Source organism: Corvus cornix, chromosome 17 (genome assembly GCF_000738735.6).
Source record: "Corvus cornix cornix isolate S_Up_H32 chromosome 17, ASM73873v5, whole genome shotgun sequence".
Classification (NCBI taxonomy): Eukaryota; Metazoa; Chordata; class Aves; order Passeriformes; family Corvidae; genus Corvus; species Corvus cornix.
Genome location: NC_046346.1, coordinates 2,614,544 through 2,640,084, shown reverse-complemented (window position 1 = coordinate 2,640,084; position 25,541 = coordinate 2,614,544). Strand labels below are relative to the sequence as shown.

Sequence of the window (25,541 nt, the reverse complement as noted above, 5' to 3'; positions counted from 1 at the left end):
AGGGCTCTTTATGAAGAGGACCTGCCCAGCACTGGGGACAGCCCTGCTCCCAGTAACTCACACTCCACAGCTGCAGCAGCAGTTCACGGGCCGGCAATCCCGCGGCTCTCCAGCGGATGTCAGCATCAGAGAGCTCTTCACAGTGTGGGATCGAGCCTGGCAGCGTGGGAGAGAGGAGGATTCAGCACAGCAGCCACCACTGCAGGCTGCTCTGGAGACTCAATGGCAGCCAGTACCTTGTGCTCACAGGAGCTCAGAATGAGCCTGTGCTGCCTTCCCCAGCTGCTCAGGATGGAGAAACAGGAGGTGAGACCCCCATCACTCACTCCCAGGGATCACCTGTTCCTGGGAATCTAAGTCTCTACACACCTGAGGGCACAGTTCTGTCCCCAGGTCACACACAGAGCTTTCTAGCACAGAGTTGCTGTGCCCAGGCACCCAGAGGCATGAGAACAGCTGATGAGAACAAACTGGTGGCTCTTTATTAATCTTTGATCAGGGCTGGCAGGGGTCAGCACAGCTTAGCCAGGCGTGGGAAGCCCAGCTGTAACTTGGCTTTATCCTCACAGGGCTCAGGATCCCAACTCTGCTGCTCCCAGGCCACCTTCTAGCCCAGTCCAACAGCCTACTCATGCCTGCTGTGCTGGAATGAGGGAGTGCTGCTGCTTTGTGTCTTCTCTGAGGGCTGGTGCCAGGACTGTGCCCAGCACTCCTGCCCTTGTCCCCTGGCTCTGGGGAACGACCCAGCTTTGGGCCAGGCGCCGGGGCGGCACTGAGACGAGGCAGAGCCGGGCAGGGCTTGAAAGGAACAGCTCAGCCTCTCCTCAGCCTTTGCCAGTGGCCTTTTCTCAGCCGTGCAGGGCTGCTCTGTCTGCCCTGTCGTTGTGGAAACTTTTGGGCAGGGAATTCTCAGGGCTTTGTGCCTTCCCTCCACAGCCACATCCATGCTGGCAGGCAGGCAGAGCTGGGGTGGTGGTGGCTTGCCAGGAGCCCCATGTGCTCATAGCGTAAAGCGATGTGGAGGTGGGTGTACAACGCTTTTCTTAACACATGTGGTGGTGTCTGTCACCAGAGACCCCCATCCACCCCCATCCCTATTCCAAAGGGCCAGGATTAGCCCTTCTGTCAGCCAGGAAATAATGGAAATGAGTATTTGCACTGAAGCTTAGACACAAATATTTATTAAGCACAATTCCCCCCACCCCTTCCCCTTGAGCTGTATTCATTTACTAATATATTAATCCATTTGGCAGATTATTTTTTAGAAAAAAACCAAGTACCTGTGGGTTGGAAATTCCCATTAAAATGACATTAGCAAATGCACATGTAAAAAATAAATAAGCTCATACATTCAAGTATATGGCAAATAATACCTCAATAATACCTCTGAAAGCTTAATGGTCAGATTCCAGTTCACCACCTGGCTGAGAGCTGCACAGGCCTGAGCCTGCAGCTGGTCAGGTCATCATCATCAATGTTTACCTCTTTTGCAAATGCCAGCTTGGCTGGTAGATGGGGGTGGGCAAGTCCTCCTCTCCCCTCTCCAGAGCTCTGCCTAGCCCCAGGAGGGAGACCCGGCCTAGGCCAAGCAGCAGGTGAGTGCTCCCAGGTAGCAGGTAAACTGCACCTACCACTCCACATGGTCAGTGCAGGCAGGGTAAATGCCCCATGAGCAGCATCACTGGTCTAAAAATATCTCCCTGCTGGTTGGGAATGTTTCCATCAAACGCATTTTGAATCAAAAGTGCTGATTTATTCTCTGCAGGAACGGCGCTGCTTCGGCACAACTCAGTGCTGGAGTTTCTGAAGTGCAGCATAGTCTCTGGTCAAGCAAAGGAGAAATACTGCACCTCCTCAAGTCAGGTCCCTGCTCTCCTCCTCCAGCTTTTCCAGCTAGTCCAAAAGGGGAAGGGAATGACAGTAAATGTGACTTCCCAGCCAGCCCCCCAGGCTGGGGCTCTCCTGAGGCTCCAGTGACTGGAGATGGGTGGATAGAACCAGAGTGCCTCACTGGGAGCAGCTCAGTGCTGGTTTGAGGAGAAACAGGAGGAGGGCCATTGGCACGGAAGGGAGGAGGGATGTGCCATGGGCAGAAAGCTTTGCTGGCTGTTGAAGCAGGGCCCTGTCACACACAGGTTCTGTCTCAGACACCCTCACCTCAGCTGAGTGGCACCAGGAGCTGTCCCTCTTTGCCATGGGCTGAACACTTGGGCAGAGCCCTCCTTCCTCCTTCCCTCTGCCCAGGAACAGCCCCTGCCATGGGGCTGCAGTTGGGGCTGCACAGCTGCCTGGGCTCCAGAGGTAACAAATCCCACTAAAGCTCAAGGTGACCGAGGCTTTGCCCCTACTCAGCAGGTCCTGCAGGGCTGCAGCTGGAAGCAGAGAATGTCCAGGGCTCTCCAGAGAGTCCTCAGCAAACCTAAAATACACTCAGATGTGTGGGACCACAATGCAGCTGGGATGGAGTCAGGTTTAAAGGACTTGGGCTCTTTTCCTCCTGTAGAAGGAACAAAGCTGAACAAGATGTTCCAGGGAAGGATCCAGAGCCATTTTTGTCAGGGAAGAGAGGAGGACTTCAAAATGGAAAAGGTGTTCTTCCCTTTCCCTGTATAATTAAAAGACATAGAGGCTGGAGTTAACTACCCCCTGTGGGCTCCTCCAAGTTCCTGGGGTTTTAGGTGATCAGCAGAGGGGCTGCTAAAGTCTTCCAGGTGCTGCTCCCAGTGTTCTAGAAAAACCCCTTGTTTAAAAACTGTCCCCCATCTGTTGGGCTTTCCCGTAGGAACACGATGGAAGTGCAGCTCCCGGGACAAGACTGGGAGTACTGGAGTGCTCAGGCTTGAAACCACCTACTCTTTTTTTCCTTCTTAAAAAACAAAATAAAGCTGAAACAACCCCCCCAGATCAAAGCCCAGTTCTTAGCTGGAACCAGGCCTCTGCTGCTCCTCCTCGGCCGCTTCCTGGGCTGAGGCCAAATCCACACGCTGCTCATCCATGCGTTTGGCCTGGACACGCTGGATGAGGCTGAAAAAGTCTTCGTCGGGCATGGTGGGGCCACGGGGGATGGAGTCTGGGGGGGCACAGCGCTGGTCATCGATCCTGGAGGACTGTAGGGGAGAAAGGGGCCTTAGCACAGGGCAGGGCCAGGACAGCCTTGCCATGGAAGAAAGGGCTGGAGCAGAGGTGTCAGAGCTCCCCAGCCCTGTGCCCGTACCTGACACTTCATGAGCATGTTGAAGAACTCGTCCCCGGGCTCCTGGGCATCCCCCTCCACACGCAGGTGGCCCAGGTTGTTGTGGGTTATCCGCAGGCCAGGCAGGTTGCCCACATTGGCACGTTGGTCATCCAGGCGCCTGCTCTGGGAGCTGGCGATGAGGTCAAAGAACTCCTCTGTTTGTGGAGATGCCATCATGGTGGACTGTGCTGGGGAGAGAAGAGCACACAGCAGGGTCATCACTCTGCCTGAGCTGCAGAGCCCAAATCCCCCTCCCCAAACTCCTCTCCAACCCACACAAACCCAGCAGGCAGCAGAGGGGGAGTCAGGTGCCTTGATAAAGCAGAACCTCACACACCCACCTCCTATTGCTGCGTCCCCTGAGGGGCTCCCTGCTCCTGCCTACTTCTGTGCTTGGCCGGCTCCTGGAGGCCACCAAAGGTGCCACCTCAGCCCAGGAGATCCAGCGCCCGGAGCTGAACCACTGCCTGGGTGCGATCCCTGCTGTTTCCAGCACTACAGGCAGCTTCCACTGCCACTTCCACTCTGGCTTTCCACCTGGAGCCAAGAGGCACAGGCAGAGCTGGGCAATCACAGGTGAGCACAGAGTTCCTGAGGGCTCCTGTGGCTGTGACAGGCACCCACACGATCCCAACGGCCTGGAATAATTCCAGACAAGCCATCAGCAAAGCCCAGGCCTGGCTGAGCCTCTCACCTGGCAGCACCTTCCCAGACCCCCCAGAAATCCAGGCTGTTTGCTCAAGGAGAGGCACTGCCGAGGTGAGTCCGGCTGTCACGGGCTGCAGGACCTGCGTCAGCACCAGCAAAACACTCCTGGCTCTGTGTCTGCTCATCTCACGCAGCAGAGCCAGCCTGGGCTGTGCTGGTGCTGGGGGGTCCCAGTCCAGAACCAGTACATGTCATCTATCCACCACTGAGCCTTTGGAAACGCCTCTGGGCAGCGCTCCCTGGAAAGAGCCTGTTGGCTCCTGTAGCTGCCAGGTAGGGGAAGGCTCCTGAACAACAGACACTGCACTCAGATAGGGACAAGCAAAGGGAAACTGTGAGAAGTCCAGCTCAAGTGGTGTTAATTTCCCTGAGCACAAAGCACTGGAGCAGAGCTTGCTCCGAGCCTCCCGACACAAGTTCTAAGAGCCCCAGCTCATGGAGCTGCAGAAACACAAGAAAATCTCAGTGCTGACGCAGAGATGAGTTTCCTCCCCTTCAGCTCACAAAGAATCCTTGAAAATAACACGTCCAAAAGGCTCAGAGCCCAAACGTGGGGCTGCTCGTGCATTCTTTATAAAGCTCCGCATTTTCAACCCCGTCTCCTAAATTACACAGCTGTTACAGCCAAATGCACTTGTGTGTCAGAAATGCATCTCTTGACAAAGCGATGCTCATTTCCACCTTATTTTTAGACAATAAAAACCCTCTCACCTCACAGCCAACCTGCCTTCCTGCCACAGCCTGACCTTCTCTGCTTCAGCCCCTGCCCCAGCACTTGCTCCTTGTGCTGCAGCTCTGGGACCGGTGTCAGGGGTCTCCTCCTCTCCCGTTTGCACTTTGTATTCATTTGGAAACTGATGATGAACAAATCCATCAGTTTAAATAACTGGTTTGAGCCCTTTGTGCTGGTGATTAAGCGTGTGAGGGTGATCTGTGCATTTTAGAGCTTCTCCCCAGCTTGGGTTAAACAAAGGCCCTGAACACTGAAAAAGCCACAAAACCCAAGCGCAAACACAGCCCTGCCTTTCCTGCCCTGTCTATTTGTCAGACGCCTTCCTCAATTTATCCCTGTCCTTCCTAGGGCTGAACTGTTTGCCTGAGCAGCTTCCCACTGTTTATCCATCCTTCTGGCTCCTCTGTCCTCACACAGCACCTAACACCACTGCATCCAAGAACAGTACAAAATCCAGAAGTTTTTCCTCCATGGCAACGCTATTACAAAAACTGGCAATATTTTAACTTGCCTGAGAAAGCCTGACCCAGCCCCTGCATGTCCCAGACCCCAGGTTCTCACAAAGCTCCCTCAGCAATGTGACCATCATCATCTTCCTCCTGGAGGTACTGGAAGTGGCACAAGTCCTTGTGCCAACCTCCCTGTTCAGAATCCAAGACCTAAAGACCCTCACTGAAAAAAATCTAAATGTATTTTGCATTTCTCTCTCTAATTTACTCCCCAAACCTTAGCTCACATTCCGCAGCCTTTCCCTCGGCAACCATTTACATGAGAATGTTTTTTCCTTCCTTAAATAATGACGGAGATTGCCAAGGAACTGCTAAGTTCAGAGAGCTAAGGCTCAAGGAAAACATCACAGGATGCACGGCAAACCACAACAGCTGGGCACGCCGCAGGAGCAGCGTCGCTCCCACAGGGACAGGGACTTGGGAACGCATCGGTGCTCACATATCCGCTCTCCCAGGGCAGGGACCCGCGTGGCAGCTGCCTCCGCAGCCTCGGCTGGGCACTCCTCCAACGGGCAGCGCTGATCATCCATCCGGTTGCTCTGGAACTTGCTCAACAGGTCAAAGAAGCATTCCTCATCCGAAGGGGTCCGATTGATTTTCTGGGAAGAGAGAGGAGAGTCAGAACACCCCAAACAAGTCCCCGAGTCCAATCGCTCCGTCCAGCGCAGCCTCGGGAATAGCTGTGTCCTCTCCTGGTCTGTTCAGGGGCTGGCTCCTGGCTGTGCCCCAGATGTGCCAAGCCCCACAGTCTGGAGCCTGCTGGGGTCTCTGCTCTTTGGTCCCTCTGATCCCAGAGGCTCCAGGCACTACCACAGCCCAAATGCAAGCCCAGCACACGGATGAGCCCTGTGCAGAGCAGCCACTGTCACTGCAGAGCACCCAGAGCAACCTGGAGGCTGAATGGGAAAGGGGGGAGGAAAGGGGACAGCATTCACAGCATTCACCCTGGCACTGCTCCAAGGGGAGCTTCTGGGCTGGAAAGGGCTGGGCTCAGAGCAGGATGAGAGGAACCGTGCAGCCACCCTGGCTGAAGTGCTGCCGTGTGCCCAGCCAGGACTCAGCCCAAGCTCAGGGTTTGCTTTTTCCACCAGCTAAATCCAACCTTTCCAGGGCACTGCCCCTCACACCCCAACGCTTCCCCTCAGTGCCCCTGTGTCCTCAGCACAGCACTTGTAGCAGTCACCCAGCTGAAAATGCCACAAAATTACAGTTTTTCAGGACAACAGTTCTTGCACAAGAGCCCCAAATGAGCACCTTGCACTGGACAGGGATATATTTAAGTCGTGCTGCAGGAGGCTTGCGTTGGAGGCAGCCTCTCCAAGCCACTTCCAGCAGGGAGAGGGGCTGTGTGTCCTGATCTGGAGCAGACAGAGCAGCAGGAACAACAGATCTTTCCAAGGAGTCGCTTGGAATGGGAGATAAAATTAGTCAGTGATAAGAGGGGCATCTGCCAGGCTTGGGGATATTCCCTACACACCAAGCTGGTCCCACCAGTTGCTGGAAAAAATACCACAACAGACAGCAACCAAAACCTCCTAGAACTGGGTTTATCTGAGCTATTTCCTAGCTGAGGCCAGTCTGGGAAGGGGCACTGGGTCCCTCCTGGAGGGCTGCACATCCCACCAGAGAGATGGAGAGGGCACGGGGAGAGCCAGCCAGACTTTCCAGCACAGCAAGGGATTCCCTTGACTGCTGATGAAGCAAAGTCCCTCTCCCAGCTCTGCTGGTGGCCACTCTGGGCAGCCTGGGAGCCCTCTCAATCCTACCACACACGGTGCTGTTTCCACCAGAGCTGTTCCCCGGGGCAGGGGCAGGCAAAGCCCTTCATGGGAGCTCTGCAGTGGGGAGAGACTTGTGCTGACAGGGTTAAAGCCACAAGTTGGATTGGGTAAATGAAGGAAAACAATTTTCCTGTATGCTAAGCGAAGCAGATGAGATGCACTCAGCTTCTATTTAGGGCAGCGTCAAAATTAGCAGCGGGCCAGAGAGGAACATTGGCAATGTGGGAGCTGATCAGGGAGGGGAAAAACCCCTCTCACCTCCTGCCTGCCACGTGCTGATTCATTAATGGAGCCACAGCTCCAATGGACCCTCTGAGCCACCAACAGTTGCACCTCGGAAATCAAAGCTGGCTTGGGCTTGAACTGAGGGTGAACTGCATCTCTCACAGCTCTGCTATGTTGGGTTGTGTGACCCAAATTTCAGGGTAGAGGAGGAAATCGGTTCATTCACACTGAGCCTCCCTCCTGCTTTTCCACGACTGCATGGAGTAAATCAGAGCAGTCCTGGATCCACGGGAGAAGTTCCCGCTTGCAGGAGCAGCCTGGCAGTGCATGGCCAGAGCCCCCAGCTCAGGGCTGCCCCTCCACAGGGACCAGATCCCCCCACGGCACATCCTGCAGAGACCCTGCAGTTCGGGGTGTCAGGATCCTGCTCCCAACGTGCCTGGCAGAGGAAAGGATGCTCTGAATCAGTAGGAAGAGCAGCCAAGAGCATGGAGGTGTGGGACGGGGCTCGCTGTGTGCCTGGCTACCTCCCAGTGGCACCTGAGAGGCAGGAGGCTGACAGGGCTTGGGCAGCCCCAGGGCAGCACCTTCGGGCACCAGGCTCCCTCCAGCCAAACCCTGCCCCAGGCCTGAACCTCTCTAATTAAAATGCCCAAATGTGACAAGGCACGGAGTGCTCAGCTCCTTCCCTGCCAGGCTGCTCCCAGCCCTGAGGCAGGAGCTTCGAGGGCAGATGGAAGTGTGATCACACCCTGGGGCTCGCCATCTGCTCCCGAGCTGTGCTCGCTCGGGGCTTGGCACAGCCAGGGTCAGGAGGCTTCCTGAGAGCCAGGACATCCCCTCATGGGGCTGAGCAACGGCCCTGCCACAGCACAGACACACAGACACACCCCTAAATGGCTCCTCGGCACCAGCTTCGGTTTTCCAGCCCCAAGACCAATTCTCATCTCCTGGCTGGTGTCCCTGCCTGGCCTCATCCCGTTCTCTGCCTCCAGCACCGCAACTGCCCAAATTCTGCCAACTGTCACCTTCCTGTGGCAGCCAGATGCCATCACAAAGAGTAAAACCAACCCCATCTGCACGGGGCAGAGGGACCTGGGGGCTGCTGGCACTGTAGAGATCACCCCGGGGCAGATTTGGCTGCAAACATGCTCACCTTTGGCAGGGGTACAGGGACACTCCCGCCTCTGCCCACACAGGGACAAGGACAAGTGTGGAGCCTCTGCTCCTGCTCCCTAACCTCAGGCAGGACACAGATGGCACCATCCCAAGCAGGTGGAGGTCCCACTCATAGGGATTAGAGCTTTGTTCCCATTTTCTGAGTGGCTGGGAGCAGGACTCTCCCCACATGGGCCACTGGACGGCATCCAGGCTTTTGCACGCATTCCCTTGCTGGTGGAGGAACAGGCTGTTTAACCTGCCTGGGTGGATTCAGGATGTGTAAAACCACAGCTGAGGTGTTGGAAAGGCAGCAAAAAGCAGCTGCAGAGCGTGACAGGCGCCTGCTCTGCCACCCTCCCCTCTGCCTGCAGGCTGGGACCACCAGCTCCTCAGGAGCCCCAAGCCCCAGGGTAAGGTCACTACACCTGGTGGAGGAGCACAATGCCACTGATTTTCCTCTCTGATAAACTCTCACACCAAATAAAACCCGTCACAGTTTTGGGCTGAGAAGGTCCTGGGCTGCCCAGCTCTGCCCCAGAGGTGCAGCATGGGGAGCAGCATCTCCTGGGGAAATCCCTCGGTCTGACCACTCCAGATGTGCAGGTGAGGCCAAGGCTGAAGCGATCCCAGGCAAGGCAAAACAAAGTCAAAACTGACTCCTGTGCCTCAACGCCGCTGGCCATTTTCACTCAGATTCAGGAAAGCCATTAAACAAAGGCAGAAAGCCTCATTGCAAGAACTAAACCTCTCCAGCTCCCAACACCTGAAGCCACAGCCCACAGATGCCCTGCAGGGCTTCCACCTTGGACCCGCTGCCCACCTGGGACTGTGCAGAGAACTTTTTCTGACACATTCCCACTGCCCTATCCTGGGATCAGCACCCTGTCCCAATCTCTGGCACCTGAGCAACCCAGACCCCCCTTCATCCACAGCTGTGCCCCCCAGCACACCAAGATCTGCTGCCAGAGATCCCCTCAACCCAACGCTCTGGTGGTGGCTTTTCCCACAGCTTCCTGCTGCCCCCAGAACAGCTCGGGATGCAACTCTTCCCACACCACTGCTGAGCCCCACCAAAGCCTGTCAGATCTGCTCTGGGACAGTGCCCCAAAGGTCCCCAAGCATCATGGCAGGTATTTCTGTGCTGGCCAAGTCATGGCAGATCCCTCAGCGATTCCATAGTCACCCAAACACAGGTGAAACGTCCGCTCCGAAGGGAGCTTCACCCACCAAACCAAACCACAGACACTCATGAGCCACCCAAAGAGCCAAACCTTGTCCCTGTGTCAGACCAGCTTCTCTCACAGCTGGTGTCCCCAGGGCACTGACCTGCCTTTGGTTCCCCTCCTCTCCTCCAGGCTCAGCTTCTTGCAGACCTGACCCGATGCAGGACAGAGCGTCAGGCTCAAGGGCTGCTCACTCCGGCTTTGTCCAGCCCTCCAAGGGGACAGCACATTGGGACCTGCAGGCAGGACCCAGTGGTGGATGGACCCTGACGGGTCTGGTACAGCCGATCCAGCTCGGGAGCTGCTGCCTGGAAGCGTCTGGTGAGCGCCCAGGTCAGGGACGAGCGAGGATGGCGGCAGGTTCAGGGATAACACAGCAGCGCTCACTGTCACCCGCTCAGAGTGCGCTGCCTCAACATTTAAATGTGTCCACCACGATTTCACCTGATTTCAGGGAGGACACAACCTGGACATGAAGCGACCTGACCACGTCCCACAGAGACAGAGCTGTGACAGGATGCAGCAATCAGTCCCTAGGACTAAGTTCTACCCTGTGGACAGTCCTTGGCAATCTGTGCCCTTGTCTGAGCGGGCTCTTATCTGCCCCGGGCTTGGCAGTTATCCATTCCCACACATCCATGCCCACGTGCCCTGCCCTATCTGTCTCTCCCCCTGTGAACCAGACATGTCACCGCTCCTTACCTCTGCTCTTTTCAAGGCAGCCGACCTCAAAATCTCCAGGCAGGAGCAGGGCTGGTGCTGCTGGTGACCACCAGTGCCAGGAGCACCTTATCCAGGGCTGTCTGTCAGTCCCCTGCACGCGGCTTTTCTTTATCCTGCACCACCCCACACCTCACCCCGGAGAACTCACCGTGGGGGCTGCACCTCTGGCACGGCCACAACCCCAAACCCCAAAAACATCAGGCACTGAACTTCCCCACCTCACCTGGAAGAAAGGCACCAAGGGGGAGGTTTGCAGAGAAGCAAGCGGGGGTGGAGGAGAGGAGTGGAAAGAAATCCCTGGCTGAAATCCACAGCCTGTTTTACCAGGAGGTGAAATGCCTGGAGAATTGTCCCTGGGCTCCAGAGCGGGGCTGTCCCTGTCCCCAGCCACCAGCTCCTCGGCTGGAGTCGCCACTCCTCGTCAGCTTCAGAGGCAGCAGAGCGGTAAAACTCGCCTGGTCTTTGCTGAGGACACCACTTCCCTTCCCGTGCCAATCCTCGGGCGCTGCTGCCACGCTCCCCCCGCGATGCAGGGCTGGTGACAGACACCCCGTGTCCCCCTGTGGGCACGGCCGGGCTCAGGGACCCACCGCCCACCCTCGGCACGCTCTGCTATGAGACACGGCACACCCGGAGCAGCCTGAGCACCGCTGCAGCTGCAAAAATATTAATAATAAGAAGTTCACACCGGAGCTACCTGAAAACTTTAAATCCCCGAGCACACACGGCACATCCCGGCCTGAGTGAATCCTCTGCGTCTCCGTATCCACCTCCTCCTTCTGCTCCTCCCGATCCAGCCTCTCATTTCAGAGAAAGAAGGAAACACAAACAAACCCCGAGTTTGCCTCACTGACCTCAGCAGCCAGCTCTTCCCCGGCTCCGGCTCTCACATGTCCGCGGGCAGGAGCGCTGCCGGCGCTGGATGCTCCAGCTGCCCGAGGCTCTCGCAGCCCCGCCGAGCGGGATTCGTGCGGAGCGGGATTCGTGCGGAGCGGGATTCGTGCGGAGCGATGTGCAGAACGTCGCCGGCTCCAGTGACCCGCTGGGTGCGAGCTGAGGCTTAAAGCGACAGCCCCGCTGCCACCTCCTCCCAGAGCCACTCCGTGCCCTGGCACGGTGCGGGGGGGGGGGGGGCTCCGGAGAAGGCTCCTCTCTCCCTCACCTCGCTGCCACGATCCTCCTGCTATTAGATGATGCTCTTAAACACACAGTGCAGCTACGTGAATATTTAGCTTTCCTTCCACCTCCTCACCTCCCACCCGCCACACTCACTTTACCTTAAAAATAGATTGGGATCGATTCTCCCAAACTACATCTGCAAACACACTCGGCTCCGCAGGCACAGGCACCACGGCAGCAAACGCTCTGTGCACACACAGACACAATCTGAGCGTTTGGATTTAAAGCACCAAAATACTGAAGGACCATTTTTAGCTCCTGATAGTCCTCCTGCTCCTCATATTATTAGATATGTGTGGTTTTTTTGTCTTATTGCAAGAGCCGAGGCTGCTGAGCCATAAGCAATCTCTTGATTTAAATGTAACACTGCTCGACAGAGGGAAATTTCTAATTGCAAAAGGGTTTTAAACAGGGAAAGATGGAAATGCTACGCAGCAGCCAAAGAGCTGTTCTTACCTCACGTTTGTGAAATGGGGCACTGGGAAGAAAAGCACTTTTCCAAAGGGGCAAAATGGGGATAGAGCCCCGCTGGCACTCTCGGCTCTCTGTCCACACTTGTCCTTCATTCTCATTTTTCACTACGAAAGTAGGAAATTGCTTTAACCTGAACAGAAAATGCAGCTTTGGGGAACTGCCCATGCTATTCCACACCAGTAAATTCATTTCCAGGAGTCACATAGTAATTTCCAGAGAAAGATGGAAACTGTGTGGGACCTGAGACCAGGACTCCTGGCTCGGTACCTGGCCCCAACTAAAGAGGGAAAGAAGGGTTGAGGGAGGGCAGGGCACAGCCACAGCTCCTGTGAGCTCAACACCACTGCTGCAGCCCCATTCCCACTGGGGCTGAGATCAGGGGATCCATGGATAGAGAGGGGCAACAGGGGAATGAACCAGGATGGGGACTCTACCCCGATCTGAAGAGCTGGGTTGCCTTGGGAGAGCTCTGCAAGGGGGAATCTGCAGCTGGTATGGGGGGAAATGCAGAAAATGGGTGTAACAGAGGGGCAGAGCCCACACACACGAGGTCGGTGCTTGGAACAACATAAGGAAATGACATTTTCCCTCTGAGTTTAGGATGCAGCAAAGGAGAACGAGTGAGACATCTGTGATCTGCAGAGACACCACCTACAACGTCAGGTTGGAGCTCAGGGAGCTGAGCGTGTCCTGGGCACACGTGTGCCCTGCACTGTGCTGTGCCCAGCCCCTGGCACAGCCCATCCACACCCTGCCCAGGCCCAGGACGTGCACACACTTCCCTTGGAGCATGAAATTATCACCCTCACTTGGACTGTTTTCAAAGATTTTTCTCCCTTTAAACAACTCGCCCACTCATCCCTATAAACGCCAGTGCTAAAAGCTGGTTCTGTTGTTAAGATTTCAAATAACTCGGGTTTTATTGTTCCAAACAAAATCAAAATAACTCACCTACGCTCCCTCCTTCCGTAACACAGTCAGTGCTGACCTGTTGGGACCGTGCCCTGCTGCCACACACGGCTCAAACCCAGGCCTGTGGCTCAGCAGCAGGTGACAACCTCATTGCTGATTGCATTTGGAGGGAGCCTTGGGGGTGTCTGGCTCAAGTGTTACTGACACCTCTGCTGCTTGCAGTGCTGAGCTGACTGTCTGGAAGCCACTGCCACCGTGACCAGATTGGGCCACTTTGTGCCACAACCACATTAATACACTTTTTCCTCAGCTACACAACAAGCTGTCCTGAAATCACAGGTCAGTCCAGCCCTTACTGCTGAGACCAGTGGGAATTACTTCTGGTTTCTCTTCTTTGTATTCCAACGGTCCTCTGCAGTTAATGTAGCAACTTTTCCACATGGATTTTGACAGCTTTTACCATGCCAGGCTGGGTTTCCCTGTCACTGGTTAACAGAAACACACCAGCCTGGATTTAGCACCTGGAGCTTCTTTTACTAACCAAGGACACAAGGTAGAAGCATTCTCATTCCAGGTCAGTCTCTGCAATCTGTGCAGAGGATGAGTGGTTCTAGAGGTCAATCTGACCTATCAAAAACCTGGGGATTCCCTTAAACACCAAAACTGGGAGTGAACCTGAACTACTGCTTGAAATAACTCCAGTTGGAGGTGGATGACAACAAGCAGCGAGTTTGTGGGGTGTAGCTCTCACCCAGGGCTGTGGTACCTGGCTGTGCACACCAACACACACCCAAGCAGCAAAACACAGGATTTTGGCTACAACTCATTGCAGTGATTTACTCTGCACTTGGAGAGGGGTGGAACCAGGACCATGCTCAGCCGTGGAGTCTCAGCTGAGCAGCACTAATTTGCTAAACTGAAATAACTACGGTGCTTGAAAGGGTATAACCCATATTCCTGATTAATTAGCACAAGGTTAATATATAGAACACTTCCTCTATCTACCTCCCCACTCCAAGCCCCACGGAGCAGGGCAGGTGAGCTCCTCTCGGGTGATGGAGACAATCCAACTCTCCAGCTGCAGAGATGCCCTGCTCCCCCCAGCCCCTGCACCTCACACTGGAACCTCCTGACAGTTTGCTTTGAAAATGCTTTGCAAAAAAAGCCTGCTCGTCTCTGGATTGCCAAAATTGTGCTGCTTTCTTGAATCAGACTTTTATTTAGACACCTACTTGCTCTGAGCACAGTGATGTTTTACAAAGGAGCTGAGCAGATGCAGCACCTTCCCCAGGGGTGGTGGGGATGGGGGAAGTTGGTCGTGGAGCTGTGCACACCCATCCACATCAGCACCCATAACACATCCAGCCTGCACATAAACACCCCTGGCTCAGCGAACGCCCAGATCTTAATTATTATTTACTCACACGCCAGTAATGCCTGAAGGCCGCGTTCGAGATCAAGGCCTTGTTGTGCAAGGCACCCCACAAAACATGAAATCCTGGCCCTGCTGGGGCAGGGAGGCTTCCTGGGGCTGGTACCTGTGGGTTTGCCACTGCAGCGATGGTCAGACACAGCCCTGCTCAGTAGAGTTGAAACAGGCAAGACAAAAATCACATGCAAAGGCAGGAGCAGCTTCTCCTATCAGCCAAAAGCATCTCCTGCTCTGGTACCTGCTGCTGCAAAGGGCAGGATGAAACTACACCCTGTTTGGGGTTTGCGCCACATGACAGTGCCCAGAGATCACTGGGATTCAAGTGGCTTTAGGTACAGGCAAAGAATCCTGCTGGGACTTTCCTGCAGGTCCCAGGGGAGTGGCACCTCCTGCACCCAGGCACACGCAGCGCCTCGCTCTGCTGGCTCTGTTGGGGCTGCATCGACTGCTCATCAATGAGCACTGCAGGGAGCTGGAACTTCCCCTGTGGCACAGACAGCACGATCCAGGATGGAAAAGTTGGATCCCTGGGATGGTTTGGGGCCCTGCTCTAATTGCACATCTCCCCAAGGGAGCCTCTCCAGCCACCCCTGCACACGGAGCACTTCACTGGGCTCAGCTCTGCCATGGTTTCTGGGGCCACACAGGGAATGGGAAGGAGCCGGGGGCTCTGAAAAACCATTATTTGGGCTTTTTCAGATTAATTGGTGTTAACTGCCTTGGGAGGCTTAAAAATAGCTCTGCTAATGGGAAATGTGGACGCTGAAGGTGAGGTGTGAGCAGAGGCCACGTTAACCTGACACAGGCTGTGCCCAGCCTGCAGCCAGTGCCAAAACCAGGGACACCTTCTGTCCAGCTGGGAATTGCTGCTTGCACCTCTAACCCTGACCCCCCGTCAGCTGCCTTCACACTCATCTGGGGACAGGGGGAACCTTCCTGCTGCCACAGAGGTTTTATCAGGAGAGGTCCCAGGCACAGCCCTTGAACCTCCCTGTGATTTATGGATTCCCATCCTTCTCCTGCAGCCATGGAGGATCCTCAGCCAGCTCCCAGGGGGCCTCAGTTTCCCACACCCTAAGAACAGATGCAAGGACAGCTCAGAGAGACCCCAAAGCCTCTGCTCACCCCAAGGTCATCCTAAATCCAGAGGAGAGGACTGCACTGGATGGGACAGTGTCTATCCAAAAGCAGTGGGTTAAGGAACAACCTGTCCCCCGAGAGGTCAGTGCCTCCTTGAACCCTCCTCCCTGACCACAAACTCCACGGATGGAGCTGCCTGGTGCCAGCAAAGGCTGCAGGGTGGCCTCTGGGCAGGATGCCCCAGTGGCTGCTCTCTGGGGGTGATTTGGCCTCCCCAAAGCTGGGCAGTAACAGACAAAACCTAAACTTGCCCCAGGGCTGTGCTGTGTTTGTGTCCTCTGGGGGAGCCTCCAGCTCTGCCCAGCAGCTGCAAACAGCCAGGATCAAAGATAAAGCTCAGACAAAACTGGTCTGGTTATACAGCTCTGTCCTTCAGTGAAACCCAGAAAACATCACATTAGCATGCATTTCCTGGTTTGAAATACCATTTACATAAAGAGAAACACAAGTTATCGGTACAGAAAGGACTCTCTGTGTAGCCCCAGCAAGCACAGACCACGATCCTTTCCCAGCACAGGGATCCATCCATGCCAGATCCCTCCAGCCACAGCTGGGAGCTCAGGGATGGTTGTGCAGGAAAATCAAACACAGCTCTGAGAGTCACCAGAGGCCCCCTTGTCATCTGGTGCCACCCCAGCTCCAGGGATTTAAGCCCAGTTTGGCTGATTTACATCCAAAGAGAGCCTGGGCTATGATATTTTCTAAGCTCTTCTGCCATGTGAAGTTTAATAAATGCCACAGGCCGGAACTGTGAAGGTACAAAGTGCCCCAGGCACGGCAGAGACCCGAGAAAGGAATGAAAAGTTCCAGATTTTGAGAGAATCAAACATTTGGAGGTTTATTGCTCTGGGTTTGGCTTCAATTGATCGTTTTTTTTTCCAGTGCTGTTCTCTTTAAAGTGACAGTTTCTAGGAAATGGTGAGTGTAACATCTCTTTTACTGTCTCATCCCACTTGATGGCTGACAGTTTGCCGGGAGAAAAGGTTGTGCAAGGAGGAAAGCAGACCTCAATTACGGCTTCAAAGTGCCAATAACTGCAAACTCAGTTACAGTGAGCCAAGAGGAGAAGAATGGATTGGCAGAGCTTGGTTTGTCACCTCCAGCCCAGGTCACAGACCTTCAGGCCTCCAACACGAGTCTGCTGGGTGACCTTGGACAAGCAGCTCAGCTTTTACCTCCTTCCTAGAGCAGATTCCTCTGGTAAGAGGCTTTTTCTTACAGTTTTCTACCTCCAGAGCCAGCCTCCACCCGTAGCCAGTTAAGGATGGAATATGGAGTCCTTCCTACATTCCCCTGACCCTCATCCTGAGGGATCTGAGAAACATCCAGACCCTGGGTGCCCTTGGTGTCAGCCCTGCAGATCCCAGGCTGGGACACCCTCCCACACACGGCACAGCCCTTGGGTTCTTTTCCCTGCGTGTGGCTGACGCACAGGCACGGGCTTGTACAAATCCTGCCTCCATCTCCCTTCCACACGGCACAGCTTCGATCCACAGCCTGACCTCAGCCTGGGAGCAGGGAAAACACAGAAAGAGGGTGTGCAAGCAACAGAAATAGCCCAAAGACAGGGAGCTCAGGGTCACTGATCCCTGCAGCCCCTACAGACACTGCCCTGCCAATACCAGCCCTGTTCTAGGGAGCACATGGAAGTTTCCTGCCTTCTCAGGAAGGGTCATTCCTGGGTTCAATCCCTTGGATCTGCCCCTCAGGAAGGGTCATTCCCAAGTTCAATCCCCCAGGCACGACACTCACCTGCAGCAGAGGCAACTCTGCCCAGCTCTGCCCTGCCTCCCTCTCACTCACACAGGCTCATTGGATAATTACAGAGAAAACCAAGGCAAATCCCAATTTTAGTGCCATTATAAAACAGAGAGGGGGAATTCATTACCTGGCAGCTGTTAATATTCAAGGAAGAAACTGATAATTTGCCTCTGAGGCAACGAATGCAGCAGAGGCAGCACAAGCCAGAAAATGCTGCTGCCTCCCCCCACCTTCTCCGTGCAGCCACTTTTTGCAGAGGTTTTCTAGCCCCACATTCATTTCCCTGCCTCCCATGCCAGCACCGAAGTCCCAGTGAAGAATTACTGTCAGGGCTCTGCAGAACTCCCGAGAGCCTTGGCTCTGGCTCTGCTGCACCTCCAGATTTGGGAGAGCAGTTCTTACACCTCTCCTGGCTCGTGCAGCATCAGTGCAACCTGAGCTAGAGAGCAGGAGCTAAAGAAGGACTGTGCACCTCAACAAAGAGACTCAGAGAGAAAGACACGTCAGACAATTTAAGATGACTCTGAGAACACAACCAGATCCCTGACTGCTTCTCCCGACAGCCCAAATCCCTGGAAGAGCCTCCTCATACCTGTCAGGCTCGAGATCTCCAGGTTTTCCTGCACATCCTGCCTCCAGCTAGGAAACAGCACAGCCTCCCTGCCCCGAGCACTTTGGAAGGTCCCAACAGGAAGATAAAGCACTCCAAGAACAAGCCACGGCTCAGTGTTTACCTGCTCACTTCCAAGAGGACTGACACCACCACAGCAGCCTCCAGGTGTCATAGGAACAGTCTTAAATTTAGCAGCAGCTGCCTTTCCTCTCTCCCTGGCTCCGGCTGCTCCCTTCCTCTCCACTCCCCAGCTCTCAGAGCACGTTTACACCAGAAAGTCTGACCAGCACTAATGGCATAATTATACCCCTGCAGCTGAGCAAACATGGAGGCTGTGGGATAAAGGAGGGTGTGATTTGCACTGCCCTTGTGTTGTGGGAGATGAAGCAGGGACCAACCTGACGTTAAAAGAGAGGGAAGATGCACCACAGAGCAGCAAAGGCTGCCTGGTGTAAACCCCACGTTCCAGCTCCTGAGGGAATTGAGGAAGTGTCAATCTCCTCTCAAACAAGACGAGGTGACCAGGGAAATGATACTGTGGGGCCAGAAACCCCCAAGGCTGACACATCCTTGCACCCCAGCCCATTCTGCAGTTCCCAGTGAAGTCACAGGGGATGGATGGAGACACCTGACAGCCAAGAGCTGCCTGGACAGCCCCTGGTTCAGCAAGGACAGGCAGGATCCTCCAGCTCTGCTCCCTGCCACCGCCCCCAGGGCTGACCCTCAGAGGGTCAACCACGAGCATCCTGCAACCCAACAATCCCCCAGGAACTCCTGAGACACAAAACCATCAGAAGAACTCTGGCAAACTGCCTCTGGGGCGGGGTCGTATGACCTACAAAAAAATTCCCTTCTTTTACGGTTGCTTCTCACTGTAATCATAAAAAAGGCCTTATAAAAACATTTGTCCCAGGGAATGTTTGGTGATGCAGAGTGCTTGAAAATTGTGGTGTCTAAATACATCAGCAACCCTGCAAGTTGTCACTGCAATCAGACACAGCTCCTCTTTCCCTTGACTATAAATGGGCTTGGCTGAGGACAGATCTGGAGAGTGACGAATCACTCCCTGGGAAGGGGAGAGCCCAGAGGATCAGGACCATTTCCAGAGTGAAGAAGGGGCAGTCAATAACTAACTCATGTAAGCACAAGTTAACTATTGGGAGACAGCAAATGTTAGTTCAGACAGAAGACGTTAATTACAAAGCCTAAGAAGCCGAATTCACCCTAATCTTGTCAAGATAGAGGGGACAAGGATCATCTCAGAGACTGCTGAATCATTCCTCAAAGGACTACACATGCCCAGGGAGAAAGGTGAAAAGTTCATGAGAGGATGACTACTGGCCTTCATCAGAGAAGACCCCCGAGGAAGAGGAGAGGCCTTCCTCAGCGCGACCACCAGGACACACAGCGCATGCGTGGCCCATATGCTGATGACTTCCGATAAATAATTTGTATAACCACACCTGTCCCAAGGAATGTGATGAATATTCATAATTTAGCCCATCATACTGTGTTGTAGGGAGCACCAGGTGTGTGTGTTTGGAGGAGCGACCCCCACACACCGAATAAAGCAAATACCCACTTCTCTGCCTCTGTCTCTGCAGTGTCTCCTGGCCCTGCTGTGGGGTGATTCAAGAGCACAGACCTAGAGAGGAGTGGGTTTGAGCCTTACCCCCCTCCGTGAGTTTTGCTCCAGCTGTTGGACTTTGACACAATAAAGGGTTTTAGCCCTTGAACCCTGGCTCATGCTCAGTCCCATTGACCTCAAATATTTCAGCTCAGTGCTGACCTTAAACACAGAATTGGGGCAGGTCCCCAGGAAGTCTTTTCCAGAACACACAGCCCCTTTCTTCCATGGGCCTCTCCTTTTTGCACAGAGGAGGGTGAGAGACACAATCTCTCATATTTTTGAAGTGTTAGAAAAATCCCATCCTTCCAGTAACCTTCTAATAACCCCCTAAAACACATCTGCTATCAAGTCAATCCTGAGCTGGAGCGTTCTGACCTTCAGCACAGTGGAGAGAGGGGTTAAATTTATGAGCAAGCCTTTGATGTCTGCAAGTTTCATGTAGTACAAAACCTGTGCTTTGATGTTCCTTTTAAAAGAGAGGAAACTCGGAAGGTGTGCACTGCATGAGTCCCAGGGAGGGATTTGGAGGGACTTGGATCTGGCTGCCCACAACTGCAGCACAGAGATGGAGCTCTTAACACAGCCACTTTTGCTCAGGGCTCTGCTGCAACAGAGCAAAAACGTGGCCAGAAGCATCTCACCCTCACCAGCTTCTCCCAGACCAAACCCACCTTTGCTGTGGAGAGCCAGGCACTCACAGCTCCAGGGGAGCTGCACACCTGGCCTCACAGGTGAGCAGGACCCTGTCCTTGCTCATCCTCCAACCCTGGCAGGGCTGGTCCTTCTCCTCCCAGCAACCACCAGCCACGGCTGGGAAATTCCCCCATTTCAGGGGGCCCTGGGAAGGGTAAGGAAGCCCCTTTCTGCCCCAGCAGGGTCAGGAGCCTCCTGCATGAGCATCACGTTCAACACCAGCCTCTTGCACAGCAGTGGCAGGAAGGGCTGAGGCACAGGGGGGACCTGCCACGCTCTCCTACCTTCCGCAGCACCTGGGCCATGGCTTCTCCCATCCATCCCAGCATCCCCACGGCTTTTCCCGCTGGCTGAGCCCTCCTCTCAGGGCCCGACAGAGCTGCCAGAAGGGACAGGCTCCTCTCCATCCCCTGCTCGCTTCACTTTTTCCTGCCTCCCCTCCCCTCCGCCGCCTCCTCCCATGGGGAGTTTCCCAGCAGCTCGGTAATTAGCAGCATCATCACCAATGCTAATAACAACCACCACGGCTCCTGCCATCCACAGCTCAAACAACTTTACAGCCATCATCACGCCTCTGTAACCTCCCCGGGGGAGGCAGGCAAGCAGCATTACCCCATCACACGATGGGGAAGAGGGAGGTAAACAACAGGCAGGGGATGGGTGCTGAATCCAGGAGCTCTGACTCAGGCACCTTCACCTCCAGGACCTCCCCATCCCGGGAGCTGCCCGGCTGCAGAAGCCCCTTGGGATGGAGGTCAGGGGCTGTGCTGACAGCAGGACTCGTCCAGAGGTTACATCACTGGACCTGGGAGTCCTGGGATGAGTTTTTCCCCTGCACACAGCCTGGGTTCTCCTCTGCCATGGGACAGCAGAGATTGTAGCACCCCAGAAAAGCACCTCAGATCAACCTTTAGAGCTCACCTCTAATTAAGGACTCATGGTTTGCCAATGGATTAAAGACAATTTTTGCTTTTTCCCTCACAAAATGAGGGATCTGGGAGAATTGTTGTCTGAACAGCCTGACCAGGAAGAGCTTCTCTCCCATTTGGGTGGGGTTTGCTACCTTTGATTACAAAGGCTCCCACGGATGGAACTGCAGCTTTTCAACTCCCCTGCAAGAGCAGAACACAGTGGGGCTGCTTTGCTCTTGGCAAAACCCACAGGATGACGCTGACTTTAAACATTCTGAGGTCTGGCCCGTGCTGCAGAGTGAGCCTGGCAAAGCTGGGAGCACCACCACAGCAGAACTCCCCTGAAGCGACCCCGCCGTGTCCCCCACGGCCACCACAGAGCCCTCTGGCCACTCCCCAAGCCCCACACACGCTGCCAAGAGGTGACCAGTGGCTGGCAAAGCCCCACAGGGCCTTTTTTAGACCCAGTCCATGGATCCACAGCTACACTCCTAAGGAATGCTTTTCCCAGCTCTTGATGGAGCATGGCTTTTGTTTGGTCTCCAGCTGAATGTCTGAGTTAAAAATACAAGGCTATTTCTGGCAGAAGTGGGGTTTTTTTCTGCTTTTGTATTGCCTTGTGTGCCCCCATGCTGCTGTCTCCTCTCTGGCTCAGATGAGCTTTGTTTTCCTTCCCAGTGATCATGTTTGCACCGGTGAGCTGTAGGAAATGTTTTTCCCAGCAGACCATTTCCACAAGCACTGTTGGGGATGAAGAATGAGCTCAGAGAAGTCTAAAAAAAACCCCAGTCGGTGTAAAAATTCGGTCTCCAGTGGCCAGAGAACCGAAAACAGGAATGTCTGTGATAAAACAGGGATGTGTCCACACACTCATGCACACAGGTACAGCAGGATCTGTTCTCCCCATGATCCACAGACGAGGAACAAAGGACTCAGAGCTAGAAACACCTTCAAGCATCCCCACTCCACAACCAGGCTTCATCCCAAGCTCTGCAGCTCCGACTCTTTCTTACCCAGCATGAAAATATTTAATTTCGCTTTTCTTAAATGCCAAGGAAAAAAAATAGGCCTGTCTTTTCTGGCTTGGATTTATTCCATCTGGAATCACTGCATGATCACAGAACTGTGATAGTGTGTTAGAGACTTAGTGTAAAGCAAAAACCTAAATACTTCCAAGCACCCATGAGATCATTGATCCTTCCCTTACGCTTCGTCTCTCCTGGCAACAAGCTGAGGATTTGGGGCTTCTCACTTGAGATCACTGAGTTCAAACACCTTCAAGCCCCCTCCCACGATCCAGAAATGTGCCATCATTGTGGGTGTGAGCCCTGTTTCCAGGGCTTGGAACAAACCCAGCACAGCTGCAGGAAAGCTCCCCAGTATTTGTGTTTGCCATGTGTCACAACAAGCACCAACACAACCGGAAGGGAACGGCCCAAAACCAGCAGAACTGTCCGGTTAAAAACAGCAAAAGGTACCTGGGGAGCTTCCCAGGACATGGATCCTCACCATCCTCCAGAGAGCCAAGCACAGACTGATCAGAGCTCCCCAGCACAGGACCAGTAACCTGGAAATCACCGACATCAGGGCCAGCTCCTGCTCTTGAGGAAATGAGTTTCAGCTGTGCTGCTTCCAAAGAAAAGCTCCTGGAGGATGAATGCTACCATCTCTGATGAACTCTAAGAGCCCACTCTGCACATTGACCATCAGTGTGATCAGAACATGAGGTGGAACATCTACACTTGGCAAAGGCAACCAGCACTTTTGGTCACTCACCAAAGACCTGGGAAGGCTCTGGTTTTTGAAGGCACCAATCCCACTCCCCACGAACGACAGGAGTTGATCAAATCAGCTCCACAAGGCACCCAAATTGCTGTGCTTTTCTGGAATTCAAGGTATCATATCCTGACAGACCTAAACTCAGCCAAGTTCAGCTCCAGACTCCTGTCCCTCAGAGAAGGTTATAAACATCACCACTAAGGGCCAATCCCTCACCGACCAGTTTGTGATGGAGACTGGTACCCCTGCTCTGCTGGAAGGACAGTGATGCTGAGGCTCAAAGAGGCAAAAGGATTTGCCCAGAGCTGCCCCCAGAGCCAACAAACAGAGCAGAGCTACAAGCAGACTCTGTTTTCCAGCCCAAAGGCCCCACTGCCACCCACACAACAGGCTGGAAATGAGGTAAAAACAAACACGAGGAACTCAGCACTGGAGATAAAAACCATCTTCCTACCGACTGTGGCACCTGGACTCGGACTTCCCCAGCATCCAGAGGGGATGCACTGGATCCCTGGGATTTCCTCTCTGAGCTGGACTGGTGCTCCCGGTATTTCTTTGTTCTCACAGGTAACGACAAGAACTCCTTTCCTGAGATCTTCAGCTCTCGCACGTGGTGGCTGTCCCCGTTCTGGTCCTTGGGAAAGCAAGAAACAGTCACTGCAGCAAGTGCATGTCTCAGGTTTTAGTGGAGCTCTGTTGGCTCCTACCCACAGAGCAGGAGAGGCACAGCAGCACAGCTCATGTGGTGCTTGTGCTCAGTGCTCCCACAAGCACAGAAATACAGGACTGTCACCCCAGGTGTGGGGAAAGGGAGGTGACAGGGATTCCAAACAGGAATAGCGAGAATAAGGAAGGAGAGATTGGTTTCCCTGCATGCTGTTGATGGCATCAGTGCAGCCAGGCCAGTGCCCACACCTTAAAAAGCGGCCACATGAACATAAATCAGATCTAGAAAGTGCCTTGCAGTGCCTTGGTTGGAGCCCTTGCACTGCTCAGTGCAGGACAACAGGAGAGATGACTCAATTACAGGCTGTAAGCACCTTCAGGGTGAAAGCCAGCATGTGAGAAAGAGGTTTTAGTCTGGTACACAAAGGAATAAACAAGAGGCTGGGAGATAAAACCAGAGGAGCTCAGATGAAGGAGTAAGAGGCTGGAGAGAGCAGGATGAGCAGGGAGCAGCGTTCCTGAAAGGTGCTGAAGCTTCAGAACTGAGGTGGGCATTCCCTGTGCCCCAACACACAACTCTGTGCAGAGGCACTGGACAGGAGCTCCTGGAAGTGTGGTAATGGGGGCTTTGCTGGCTTTGAAGGCATTTCTGGCAGAGACAACACTGAGAGGATGCTGGAGAGATCACAGTTCACTCCACGGATTTACTCCTTACAACCTCCTCACTTGCACCACAGCACAAAGCAAAGGAGCCTCTCCCAGGGCTGTAACCCCCTGCTCCTGAGAGCCACAGCAGCACAGAGAAGAGGAATTGCATCCAGAGCACTCTCTGAAGGGGAGTGAACTCACACTCTGCCAAGGACCACTGCAGGGGGAACAGGAGTGCTCACACCTGACCCTACAGCTCCTGCTTGCTCCATCCTCCCCATGAAACCCCTGAAATCCAGAACCCTGCCTGAACTATCGAGTGGTGTTCAGCTTTTACAGCAAAGAGCAGGAAACCAACAGCATTAGCAGCAAGTCACACATCAGCAAAGCCCCTGGCCAGCCCTCGGGGCTGTGCTGCTCTGATGAGGACACACGAGCCAATGTCCCCTGACCCTGGGCACTGCTGTCCCTGCCATCGACACCCCAGAGATGGAGTCACGTTGGTGAGAGCAGGCAAGAGCCAAAACAGCCAAGGGGCACTGGGAGAATTGATAAAAATACATTAGGACATTCAGAATTTATTTTCCAAAGAGAGTTAATTCAGGGAGGAGCTTTTGCCTGGCCTTCCCAGTGTTTACTGGGATTTTTAGGCACCTAAATGGTCTCTCAAGCCTGAGGTTGTTTCCCTGTCTGCACCCACCTGCAGCTTGGGTGAGCTTTTCCTCTCTGCGACAGTTCTGGGAAATGTTCCCCAGGACTCTCAGCAGAGCTGTGCCTGGAAAGCACTGGGAGAACATGAATGATTTGTGCCAAAACCATCCCAAAAAGGCAGAATGGCTGCAGGCCTGGCCACCTCCTCTGGGAAGGGGCACGGCTGAGCCCTCGGCAGCACCAGCAGGATTTTCTGGGAGACTGAAATGATCCCTGTAGCTGGAAGGGCTCAGTGCCTCCCAGCTGCTGCCAGAACAGCCCTGGGGACATGGAGGAAACGCTGATCTGCTCGGATCTGACATTCCCAGCAGCAAAGCAATCCTTGGAGCCCCTGCAACAAACCCTCTGCCTCCTGCAGTGCTCCTTCTCCTGTGTCTGCCCTCTCTGTCACTCCACCAGGCTGACAGGACACCAGGAGCTGCCACAGCCACCCAGGGGCTGAACAGCTCACGATGATCCTTCCAATAAAGGGCTGCTTTTTCAAAAAAAGCCCAGAAGTGGCTTTTCAGCTTTGAGTGTTAAGTGCCTTTTTAGTCAGACCAGCTGTTCCTTTCCTCCAAGCTCTCTAGAAACCCTCTTTGGTTAATCCCATTGACTCCAGTGATATCTGCTAATTGCATATTTCCCTGCAAATGAAGCCAGTCAACAACAAACCAACTGGAATCTGTGTACAGATTCCCACTGACAATCTCTG

General features: G+C 54.1%; 1 protein-coding gene across 9 annotated transcripts in view; it reads right to left on the bottom strand.

Annotated features, from left to right (window-relative positions):
• Positions 1-1,159: 1,159 nt before the first annotated feature.
• GPSM1 (G protein signaling modulator 1) overlaps positions 1,160-25,541 on the bottom strand; it is a 66,826-nt gene continuing 42,444 nt past the window's right edge. For 4 of the 9 annotated variants that reach the window (XM_010397824.4, XM_019284886.3, XM_010397822.4 and 1 more), the window contains 4 exons: positions 23,277-23,456; positions 5,625-5,784; positions 3,215-3,423; positions 1,160-3,107 (listed from right to left, as the gene is read on the bottom strand). In XM_010397824.4, the coding sequence (XP_010396126.1) occupies positions 2,919-3,107; positions 3,215-3,423; positions 5,625-5,784; positions 23,277-23,456 (738 nt within the window). In that variant the 3' untranslated portion in view covers positions 1,160-2,918. Of the gene's footprint in view, positions 3,108-3,214; positions 3,424-5,624; positions 5,785-9,678; positions 10,252-10,995; positions 11,128-11,152; positions 11,421-17,930; positions 19,322-20,416; positions 20,529-23,276; positions 23,457-25,541 lie in introns of those variants that run through there. The other 5 variants (XM_019284889.3, XM_019284890.3, XM_039561912.1 and 2 more) reach the window with 5 other exon arrangements.